We start from the raw sequence: 12,673 nt of genomic DNA, 5'->3' as shown, positions 1-12,673 counted from the left end.
TAACCTAGTTAGGCAGAAAGCAAGTGACATCAAGGCGTGTGACATCACAGCGCACGACATCACGGTGCATGGCATCAAGGCGCATGACAAAATACATGGCATCACAGGAATTTACATCATAGAAAGTGGCATCACAAACCACAACTTCACAGGAGGTGGCATCACAAGAAGTGACATCACATCAAAAGCCCTCACATATATGTTTAGTAGGTCTATCATGTGTATGTTTGAGTGCATTGCTAGCATAATGGCACAGTGAGCTATGGAAGATGATTTGTGACTTCTACACCGTGCCATCTTCCAGTTTTATATAACACAACTGTACATTCATTTACAAACTTATATAATGTATTGTACATGTAATATGCACATGTTGATATAAAGTATCTGACACCCTGAATTGGGATGAGTAGGGCTATACAAGAAAAAAATAGTGGTACCTAAATTATTTCAACGCCTCCTCAGGTGTAGTAAGCTCTATATAAATGCAATTTGCTATGTGTAAATACTGGGGAAGACCAACACATCTGACATTCTTACAGCGCATGCATATCTCCAAAAGAGGCTGTGAACAAAGTGAAAAGTTGCCTCTCTTAAGTATGTGTGAAGTGCTTACAAGGTGTGAGCCTTTGTTTCCCCTCTGCATCATTTGCATCAGGTATGAGACGCGTGACTGAACCCTGCCAATATACTTGAACAAAAGGAGGCCAGATGACGCCTCAAATTCGGCCTTTGTTATGGGCCCATCAGGAGTCTTGAAATAAGAAAGCCCTGTCCCCGTCTGCACGTTGTTGCTTATTGCAGAAGGAAAGCAGACAACATGCAGGCGCTGCTGAAAGTGTCCTGGTGTTTGGAAATTACACCGGGACGAGTTCAGCACATTATTCAGTAGGGCCCAAATTCTTGGCAGGGTGGACGGCGTTCACCCTGTGAAAATAATGGCTGGGCGCCTTTATCCTGCATGTACACCCGACTCATGCCCTGGCTATATGAGTGTTATGGATTATCGGTGTGAGCAAGAGGACAAGCTCTTAATTATTGAACTGCTTGGTTCCTAAGAAGATCTGTGTGAGTTTTGAGGAGTGTGAAACGTGTATGGGTGCTGGAGAACAGCTGTAAAGGTGTTGGAGAGAATAAAACCTTGAGGGTGTTAGGAAAATCTGCATGTGTTGATGAGTACTTGTAAAGTGAGGGCATCATTGGTGTTGTGGGAGGATGAGTTCTCTGCGGATATCGGGCGAGAGGGGGGTCACCATGGGTGTTTGGCAGAGGGTTTGATACACATATGTATGTCGGAAGAGGTTGAGGAGTTTGGTGAGGGTGAGAGCTGTGTGCATGATCCGTAAGAGTTTTGGGCAGGTGAGATCCACATAGGAAGGAGATGCCTATGATCTTTGGGACTGGGTAAGATTTGTATGTGATGGGAGTATGCATTTTTATAAAGATGTTAAGAGGTTTCGATGTCCTTTATGTGTGGGATCCTTTCTGGGTAATTGCCATGGTGAAAACTGATGGCAAGTATTGAGCACGAGATCTGTTAACCTGTGGTGTATCTGTCAGGTGCTGCACGGTGTCTGCTGTTTAATTATAGGTAGAAATTGTATCACTGGTGTGTAGGGATAGGGCATGGTGATTATGTGTGTGAGTGAAAATCATCCTATGGCCGTGTTCTTGCTATGTGTAGTATTCTAAAGTTGTATACAAACGGTTGGTAGGTATTTAAGACTATATAGTTGTTTGGAAGAGCTTATAATTGTTGATATAAGGTAATTGTTGCATACTTTGAGGTAGGGAGATCTTGTGGTTGAGATAGGTTGAGGATATGGTTGTGACTTCATAGTTGGGGTAGCAAGGACAATGCAGTGTATAAGACGGTATGGAGTTGGGATTGTTTGTGATGGGAGAAGATTTAAGTTATCACATCCTATGGATTTTAGGTTGTTCAATTGTGTAAGGAAGATCTTGGGTTTGTGTAGTTGGGATGCGACAGAGCTTGCAGTTGCGTAGTTGCAGGGGTAGTAACTTCACAATTTCTTATTTGAGTTTTAAAGATTGCGATGGTGTTTATATGAGGTAATGACTAGCTTGAGGTTATTTAGTTGCGGTGATGAGGTGCTTGTGGACGAATAGATGAGCTATTGACACTCTTCAGGTTAATGAGGAGCTTGGTATTGTGTAGTGGGGGTGATGCAAAGCTTATGTTTTAATACAAGGATGAGTGGGGTGCTTTATGATATGTATTTAGGATGATGAGGAATGAATAGTCGCAGGGAAAGTGGAGCTTTAACGCTTTTATAGAGTGGGGTCTGTAGTGGAATTGAACAGGATTAGGGTAATGAGGTGGAGTATAGGGTTGTGTACTTTAATTGAGGTAGAGTGCAGGCCTCAGTACTTGGATCGAGATGTAGTATGGGCTTTTGTACATGGTTTGAAGTGGCCTTACGGTTTTCTAGTTTGATTCGGGTGATGTTTGTGGCTGTGTACTTTCATCAAGATGGAGTTTGGGCTCTGCGCTTGAATTGAGAATGGGTTTGAGCTGATGTGATAGGAATATGATGGGCTTGATTTTGGGCATTTGGTGAGAGGTGGAGTTTGGGGTCATAGTGGGATTGACATGGAAGTTGACGTTGTGTATATAGATTCAGGTGGAGTTTGGGGTTGTGTATTTGGGACTGTGGAAGAAGTGGGAGTGCATTTATATTCTGCTTGAGTTTGAGGCTGTGTATACTTGCATTGGAGTTTGAGGTTTTGGACTTGGATTGAGGTGGAGTTTAGGGTTGAGTACTTGGACTGAAGTGGAAGTTGGGCTGTGTACTTAGATTCAGGTGGAATTCGTTTTTTATTTTTAAATTTTTTATGGAGCTTGAGGTTATATATTTTGATTGATTGTAAGCTTGGAGGTTTTCGTTTTTCATTAAGATGGTGTTTGGATTTTGTGTGCCCCTATTCAGGAACCTCATACTTCGTATCTGGGCTTTCACTAATGAATGGGTAGGGTATGCGGACATGGGTGGTAGGGTCAGTGCTTGAAATGGAAAAATAGAAGTACAGGTACTCTGTACTAGAGTACCTGCTTGTTACTGAGAAGTGCTGGTACTCTCCAATTAAAAGTATTACATTTCTCTCGAAGTGCCAGTACTCTCCCTCTCAAAATAGAAAAGTGCCAGTACTCCTTACCGGACAGTACTGGCCCATTTAAAGCACTGGGTAGGGTACTACAGTTGTGAGTACCCCTAGTCCCTCTCTCCTACTATTAGGGTGGTGGGCTTGAGGCAAAGTTGTTTATTTTAAAAGTAGAAATTCTCTTTGTATAATGTTAATAAGACAGCTAAATGGGTCAGGATGCCTGCTGCAGGCATAAATGTGCAATCTGTCAGTGAGAGGTTCCAGTCCTTAGTGGAGATGACTGTGCCTTTCACCTTCGAAGATGTAGAAGACGAGCGCCACTGAGTTGGATAATACTGACACTTCTACCAGCACTACAAATATGTGGGTCTTTGTGCAGCCTGTTGCAAAATATATACAAAATCTATATTTTCACTTTCAACCCTTTCGCAGTGCCTGAATGTCTTATATTACCATTGCACTCTCCATGCAACTGCATGTTTTCAGTCCCTATTAGTTATCCAGACGAGCCTAGGCTGCTTCCAGCTTTAGATGCCTCTAATAATAAGTGTGTGTATTTTATCAATTGCCAGCACAAGATGTCTAAATCTGAGACCACTTTCAAGTATGACACTCGAGTGAAATAGTTTTCAAATTCTCTCCCGCCACTTGCTTAGCCCAATGTAAATCTCAAAATCTGCATTTTTGTCATCATACTTAATTTACCAGACCCTTGAGGTGACTGACAAAACCGCACCATACGGGTGGGGGTGGGGTCTCAGTTCCGAGGATTGCAAGCAGAGCAGTCTGTCTCCAAGCCATGTCCCCATGCCTTGATCCCATTAGTGGGATCAAGGCACCTTGTATTTGGATGCACTGGTCAATTCTTCCTCGCCCCACCCGCAGACATTGATCCATTATCCACAGACAGTAGTCCCCTGAAAATCTTTATCTCATTAAAAAAGGGAAACGCGGCATATGCCGCGACTGACATCTACATCGCCCAGTCGCTGCATTGTTGACTGCTTTAGCATGTGAACGTCACTTGCAGCAAGCAGTTGCTGACTGTGTCTGCCTGCTCGACCCTCATTGTGTGTATTGGTGGTATAATCTGGGTTAGATAGCTAAATCTGTGTCTGGTAAGGGTTAAGCCAGTTAAGGAATAGACTGACGCTTGCGGAAGCGAGATTGTTTGCTTTTCTCGTGGGTGCACATGACACAGTGTTATGTCTCGGGACTTTTTACATTAATCTCCTCTTTCCTCCTTTCCTTTCAAATGCTTTCTTGCAGTTCCTGGTCTGTAGTTCAGCCGCTGACGTCTGGACTCGGAGAAGTTCCTGCTGCAAGTTTCCTCGCTCATGGGCTCTCCAGGTAAACAAAGCATGTCACTCTGTGCTCATTGTTATGTATATACATGCCTTCACGTCTGCCCTCCTTGACAACGCTCACAATATAAGAGGTTATGTTTTTTTGTTTGCTTTTTAACTTCCAGCATTTAATGACAAACCAGTCACAAGGAGAATGTTTGATTTTAACAAAGGACGGCCCTGAAATTGAGGGGTTTGGCAGAGGTAGGCGCAAAATGGTCGCCAGATGTGTACTGTTTTCTGGTGTTTCCTTGAACTGGAGTGTGCTTGTGGCTGTCCTGAGGAGCCCTGTGTACGCCAAAGTGCTAGAGATAAGTCCTTAATAACTGAACACACGGTCAACTAAACAACTTTGTATATGCACAACGTTTACATTCTTCCTATTTCCAGTTGTGCTGCTTCAAATTCACAGAGCATCTCTCTTTAAAAGAAAACAAGTACAGGAGTGCTAAAGAATCTGTGGCAAAGCTGGCACATTTTATTTACTTTCAGTATTGTATGGTAAGAAAATCGCTGGGTCTCATCCATTCTTTAATTCTCATGCAACCCATTCAGTTTCCTAATGGGACCTCTCCTCCCTCATCATAGGACACCTGACCTTCCTCAACCTTGATGCAAGGACCACTATGCATCTAAAAGCCTGACCGTGCAAGTTCCTGCTTTATAATTTTATGATGGTATTTTCTTTGTCAAGCGTAAACAGAATCATGCGGCACATGTACTACACCATTTCACAGTCGCAAGCTCTACGATCCCTAAAATCACGCACTGCCAACTGTTGTTGTTCCATCATCTATAAACCCCTGTCGCAACTTAGAAAAACCTTTCTGGCTTGCTAAAGGGGTTTTGTGAATCATGATGGCGTAAGGCATGTGAGAGTATGTAAAAGGATCATCCCCTCTTAATTGACATGTTCAATGGTGTGTGTCAGTGTTTTGCAGCCACTCTGGTCACAAGCTATTTATAAGTTACTGGCACTTTAAAGAGGGCGGTGCCTAACGGACTGCTGCCTCTTTGGGAGTGGTGTAGGGTAGCCTCGAGGGGAGCAGGCAACAGTCCTGGGGCCCACTACCTTCTACCCCTAGTGACTTCCCAAATGTGATTTTTTATAAGAGTAGCTACTGATTCTTTAATGGATGCAGGTGGATTGAAAAAAAGGTTTCCATTTGGGAAAGCAAATACAGGGATCCTGGTGGTCTGCTGTCCCTTGCAGACCACCATCCATGAGTTCCTACCAGTTCGCATAGGGTCACAAATTGCGAAATGCTTAATTAATATTCATTAGGAAGGTTATTTTGTGATTACTAAAGATGTGCAATATGCAATACAATCATTTTGCAATGAGGCTTATTAGTATATTGGTCAAATTGCATACCCGTTCTCAAACCAATATCATGTGCAAATAGCATACCCTGGTTTGCATAAGGAGCTCAGTACATCGGGCCATAAATCTACCCGGGCACCATTTCGCATGTCTAGAAATCCCTTAAGCAGCATGACGTATTTTTTAAAATTTTAAATGTTTGTATGGATTTGGAAAAAGTTCATTATGTTTGAAATTGCTATGAAAATGGTACTGGGTGTGGTGTCTGGCCTCTTCAAAGGAACTTCCATCTTTTCATGGGAAGCCCTACTTACCGAAGCAATTTCCAGACTCCTTTTTTCAGAGCTTATTTAATAGCGACTATCTCCATCCACACTCTATCCTCATAATGTGACATTTTCAACAGTAGAAATTTCGCAGCTGTCCGGAATTAGCCTTTCACAGTTATTCTTCAACAGTGATCTATATGTACGTGTTTTTTTTTTAAACACACCATATATAACGAAGCAGGGACAGATATTTTTTCTCGAGGCAGAAAATGGTGCTCCCATGAAAAGAAAATAGTTTCTTTTGAAGCTTTTTATCTTGTACTCGACCATCAGAATGTAGGTAAAACAGCTGAGTAATTTTAAGGCATGTGCTGCCAAAAACATTGTGCCACTTTCAGATCACATGTTTGAAAATGATGAATTTAACTCAGCCTACTGTCCTTGCAATATTGATAGTGCTACAGAAAAATAATGTTATTGTTAGCATTGATGCCACCCAGCCCTTAACATGAAGTAGATAACGGGACATCCTTATTTTGTAAGGGATGTGGATGCTGTCATCCCACCCTTGTTCCCAAACGGCAGACTGTGCCCTTAGGGTGCATCTGAATTTTATCTGGTCGCAAATATTCCAAAAATCTTTTCCCTTATTTCAATGGATCCAAAATAAGTGATCTCGTCTCACTTGCAGTGGCCCGTGCAGGTAAGAGTGGTGGGGGGGATTTCGAAAGACAACGACGAGGGAAAGTTAATTATTTATTTAATTTCCCCACAAATCCTCCCCTCCCAACCCGGCCCCAATGCCCCTGCCGCTCTTACCTGCACGGGCGGCTCCTGACATCTGCAACATCTCTGTGGATGCTCTGTGTTAAAACAGGTGGGCGGGTGTCCTCCCCAAGTCATTAATCCAGCACATGCACATCAGATCCTTGTGGTGATGCGCAGATGTTCAGGCGTCCCGGAGTAGGCGTCAAGAGGCCTCACTGGTGGGAACTTTAAAGGTGCCCCCAGGTGAGTCAAAAAGATTTACTTTACAAAACGTATCACCCACAGAATTTGCTCTTCCTATACACAAAGAAGTCTTCTGCCTGTCTTGGGAAGACCTGTGTTGCACGGTATCTAGTTTGACTTCTTTTTTTTGGTCTGTAGGCATGTATAACTTCAATCTGGGAGATATTTTTAAAATACTTTACTGTTAAGCCAGTTTACATGTTTTGTGCTTCGGACTGTCTTTATATTGGCCTAGAATCACGTTATGTTATGTTAATTTCGATTTATATAGCGCCAAATCACCGACAGGTCTCTTAGCGCTTGCTTTGAGAACCCGTCCTGGCTTTCCCTGCGAGATAACCCCTACAGGGCATCCCCAAGGTGAAGACCAGGCATCCCATCGCAGTGGGGCCGTAGTGGAGATTAAGTAAGCTATTGCCCAGAGTTGCAGAGTGTGAACCCATGATTCGAGTAGGCACCGAGGCGAGAATTATCGAGTCCGTGGACATTTTGAGCTCAAGACCCTGCCGCGTCGGGAATTGAACCCTGGTCCCGGGTCTGACCTCTGCAGCAGGGCCTGCCTCCTCTAACCAGTGAGCCACACTTCTCCACACACGTCTGGAGAAGATCAGTGTGTCCAATCAGGTGAGCACGATAAGAGGTCGTCATACCTGAATCTTCACCTACAGACATGATGGTCAAACCTAACCACAAGGCAATATCATTTTCTGAATTAATGTGTATACTCCGTGCAGTATCCAGAATATGAGAAGACGGCCTCATGTAGAAGTTAGGAGCAGTAGTCCTATTTAAACCAGTGACTTGGTAAGAATGCTGTGGTTAGGTATAAAAAGACAATCACATTTGTGTGGTGACTGTTCCCTCAGAGTCCCTGTGATCCTGCAATAATGATAGCTAGCTCCATGATCTAAATAGATAAACATGTGTGGATTATATTCACCTTCAAACTGCATGGGTTTATAAAAAAAAGTAATAGATAAAAAAAACAGGGCTACATTTTTTAAGAGTTTCTGGTATGTTTAAGTTAAAACAATCAGGGTATGCGTGAAAATTGTTGAAAGAGTTATGTTTTCATCCTACTAGATCTTTTAATAATGTTTTGGCCCATGGTCAGGTCATAAACAATGTCTTTCATTGAGATCTTAACTTAACTTACTAAAGATTGGGCAAGTCAAATTTACTTTGGTACCAACCTGATGAAAATATACAGACTCAGCTAGGTCTGATTGTAGTTGACATTGTGCCAAATACTAGTACTGCCTTTCTTTTTTTTCTGTTGCCTTTTTTTGGCCGTGCCTTTCTGCTTTTCAATTTCTGTCATGCTTAGTGTTAGATATCAAGTTTAAAAAATGTTATATTTCCCATGTAGCCCTACTTAAAGAGACCCAGAGATAATGGGATTCGGGCACTTGTATTAAGCGCTGGCCTGACATAGTCCCTTGTAAAAATATTTCGCCAACTTTCAGGTTGTTAGATAAAAAGTTTCCTCTTCAGAGTAAATGACATTTGTGGAAACTCTCTCCGCTTTTTAAGACAAAGGATACGGAATGCAGAATAACAGGCCTATTGATTGAAACTCTCCTTTAGTATGAAGTCTGTAGTCAAATGGTTGGTTGGATTGGAAGGTGAGCACTATATGTAGATAACTTTTTGATAAAGTTCAACCTAGCTTTTGTAGTCTTAAGACAATTCGGGCAGCCAGAAAAGACATATAATGTAGGCAATATCTGTCTCTGATTAAGGCCACATTGTCTGCCCTTGCTCACTTTGCCACTGGATTCAAGCAAGCCAGGCTGAAGACAGCTGAAATGCCAGAAACCGGTCCTCGGAAGCTTGTTTCCGGTCCAGGGGAGGCATGGCATGGCAGTTTGGGCTGGACTGTTCCCATGAGGCACAGGGTCAGACTGATTTGCATATGGCCATGTCTGAACTGGGGTGGCAGAGTAGGCTAAAGAACGGTGATGGATTAAACCCAGATCTGTTGACTGGCTGTGGGTGTTTGATTGGTTCAGACGCTCCGTCTATCACTACCCTCTTTTGTACCGCTTTGTTCGCCATAAGTTGGCAGGGTATGCTCAGACGTGAGTCCCTTACTCACTTTGCCACTGGATTCAAGCATGCCGGGCTGAACACGGCTGAAATGCCAGAACCCGTTCCTCGGAAGCTTCTTTCCGGTCCAGGGAAGGCATGGCTTGGCAGTTCGGGCTGGACTGTTCCCATGAGGCACAAGGTCAGACTGATTTGCATATGGCCATGTCTGAACTGGGGTGGCAGAGTGGGCTAAAGAACGGTGATGGATTAAACCCAGATCTGTTGACTGGGTGTGAGTGTTTGATTGGTTCAGATGCTCCGTCCATCACCACCCCCTTTTGTACCACATTTTGAGATGTAGGCAGTCATATTGTTTCTTCGGCAATCTTTATGGTGTTTTTATTACCCAATGTTCTACAAATTATAGAGCTGACTGTAAACTGTTATAGCCACTTTGGTAGGAATGGTAGATAAGATATGGTATGCCTTGTCCGATGCAGTGTTGGATCATTAGCAGATTATGTCCTCGAGCCTCACCCGGGGCCAAGAAGTAAGCATTGATGCTCCTTGATTGGCCTTTCCATGATGAGATATCCTTAGCTATATAATGTCATGGTTACCTCTACTCATGAAACCGCTACTTTTTCTCCTTTGCTGTACGTAGTTGCAGCATAGAATGCAGAACTGGTATGTCTGTGAAAAATAAAAGAAATGTTAATTTCATATACACAAGAGCATGTCTTACTTAAAATACGTAGGGAATTGTAAACCCTAAAATGTAAAAGTAACTAGAAAAAGATGTGTACCTTTTGAGTATGAAAATTACTGTAGAATGGCTAGAAGGGTTTTTTTGTTGGAGAGTCTGAGTGGCAGAATTTGTGATAATATAGCCCAAAAAACCAGCAGAATACATCGAAGTCTGTGTTAATATTTTCCTTTGTTGTTCAGCTTTGGCTTTTCGAGAATCCAGTTATAATAAGATATACCATGTAGGTTATAAATTCTCACTGACTAATAAGCAAACGTACATAAAGAAAAAGTTAAATTTTCACTTGTGACCAATGATCAGTGGCAGTGTTTGGGAAGTCCTTGGTTAGGTTTCCTTGCCTGCTAGGCCATTCAGATAGACAACATTAGATAATATCCTCAATGTACACAGTTTGGAGATTTAATACAAAATGTGACCAGGAAGCTGGTAGGTAACTTTATATGGTACTACTGTAACAGGAAAAATGTGTATCTAAAGGCAAAAAAAGTGAACGTACCTTAAATGGGTGCATTAAGCTGCAGAACGAAAACATGTCCCGTGTCCATTGAAAATGGTTGTTCTGAGGCTGTCATTACTAAAAAAGAAAATCTACTCCTGATTATAGACAACAAAAGATACAATGTGTTTTCTAATCTACCAGTGTGTGTGTGTTTGCTCTTAATAAAATGAATTGTTTGAAGTTCAGGATGAGAATATCCTAGCCCATTTCTGCCTCAATCAAGCACTCTCGTGTGTATTGGGTATTTTATTCAACTGTGATTTGCTCTTTAGTCCAAAAAAAAATAGGTTAAAAAAACCCACAAAACAACACAATGCATGAATAAGGACGTGCCACATCAAAGGAAGGAACTGTTATGTAATGATTGTGTCCACAACCCTCCCTCAGTCGTATGTTGTTGCTTCTCTAATATGTCCTGTCATGTGTTCTCCTTTTCCGACTGTGCACCCTACTCTGTAGTGTTTTCTATCTGTTTCTTTGAAATGTTGTGTTTTTGCCCCCTGAGAGCACACTATAATTTGACAGCTGATTTGTCTGTTTTCTCGCCTCAATTTCTCTCACCCCTCCTTTTCTAGTGTCGTTTGTGTTGTCCAGAATGGCGGCGTGTGGTGGCACATCCAAGAACAAAGTGACAGTGCCCAAGTATGTGTGGGACTTTCTAACGAAGGAGAGCCCCACCAAGCTGGTTAAATTGCGTGATGAGAACAAGGTCCGAATCCTTATTGATGGCGAGACTTCAGAGATTTACGTTCTGCGTCTGACCACTGAGGCCCATGTGGCTGCCAATGGACTATCCCTGGCACGCAAGGCTCTGAAAGCCTTGCTAAAGGAAACAGAAAAGGAGCTCAAAAAGTCACAGCGGATGCATGAGCTGGGCGGTTGCATGGCCTTCTCTGACAAAAGTATGGAGCACGCAGCAGCTGAGCTGCACTATCGCGGCCAGACAGCCTTCTCACGTGCCCAGCATAGCGGTGGCTCCCGGGGGCTCCCAGGCAGCTCACGAGACTTCAGGCGGGAGGAGCCAGTGGTGGAGGATGACCAGGAGAACCAGTGCCCAATTTGCTTGGGTGAGATCCAGAACATAAAGACACTAGAAAAGTGCCGGCACTCCTTCTGCGAGGACTGCATCACAAGAGCCCTTCAGGTTAAGAAAGCCTGCCCCATGTGTGGGCGCTTTTATGGTCAACTAGTTGGAAACCAGCCGGAGAATGGGAGGATGTTGGTTTCAAAAGACTCCAGTCTACTCTTACCTGGATACGAGAAATATGGGACCATTATTATCCAATATGTCTTTCCTCCAGGCATTCAAGGGGTAAGAATACAGATTTATTTTCTCATTATTTATTTCTTTATTGATTTTTTTAAGTGAAAACAGTGTTACAAAGTAATCAATTACTGAAAGTAATATTACCGCAGGTTATGGAAAGAAATTCAATGCAGTCAGTCAGGTGGAAGTCAGTATCCTTTGTTGACTGGAAAGGATGTAATAACATACCCTCGTTCTTCCATGTTCACAATGTGGCAGCTCCATCAGCACTCTCAGATCTTCTGGTGCTTTTACGCAAAACCATGAGCATTACAGACTGTTTCCTTGGCTTTTGAACATCAGTCCAGCCCACTGAGCCATTAAAATGACATCAGGCCCTCTTTTTCGTTCCATCTTTAGGCTGGGTCCCTCTTGGCCACCAGAAAGTCCACCCCTAACACAGTGTGTGCAACTGCAGATCTATATTGACCCTCCATTATACCTAACAGAGCAACATATCAGTCAGGAACAATAGATTGCCAGATTACTGCTCCAAGTGATTGATCGATCCACTTCCAATATTGAGCAATAACAGGGCATTCCCATTTGACATGCATGAAGGTACCGTTCGCAAAGTTACAACAGGCACAGGAGGGGTCTGGACCCTACCCATCCTCCACAACCTGGCTGGATGAAAGTAGATTCTGTGGAACTATTTAAATTGTGTTAATCGTAAGCAGACATATATGGCCAAGGAGCAAGAGGCAACCCTCATCTCCATCCATTCCTTGCCATCTAGCTTGCATACGTCCCCTCTCATTTCTCCTGGAAGTTTAGCAAAAGTGCTGGGTGTATTAATTATCAGTGATCTGTATATTTTAGAAATGCTGCTCTTGCCCAGCCTTTCTAGTGTTATCTTAGCTTTGTTGAGGCTAAACCCAGGTATTATTGTTCAATTAATCAATCAATCAATCAGTATTTGTAAAATTCTACTAATCACCCGCAACTGTATCCAAGTGCTTGGTGCAGGGCTCAGCCAAAAGGTCATGTCT

The 12,673-nt window shown here is 42.9% G+C and overlaps 1 protein-coding gene across 2 annotated transcripts in view; it reads left to right on the top strand.

Annotated features, from left to right (window-relative positions):
• DTX3 (deltex E3 ubiquitin ligase 3) overlaps positions 1-12,673 on the top strand; it is a 299,174-nt gene that overhangs the window by 200,456 nt on the left and 86,045 nt on the right. For both annotated transcript variants that reach the window (XM_086966574.1, XM_086966571.1), the window contains exons 2-3: positions 4,396-4,476; positions 10,951-11,687. In XM_086966574.1, the coding sequence (XP_086822700.1) occupies positions 4,464-4,476; positions 10,951-11,687 (750 nt within the window). In that variant the 5' untranslated portion in view covers positions 4,396-4,463. The remainder of the gene's footprint in view (positions 1-4,395; positions 4,477-10,950; positions 11,688-12,673) is intronic.

Source organism: Lissotriton vulgaris, chromosome 1_1, assembly GCF_964263255.1.
Source record: "Lissotriton vulgaris chromosome 1_1, aLisVul1.2, whole genome shotgun sequence".
Lineage (NCBI taxonomy): Eukaryota > Metazoa > Chordata > Amphibia > Caudata > Salamandridae > Lissotriton > Lissotriton vulgaris.
This window is presented reverse-complemented; position numbering and strand designations above follow the sequence as displayed.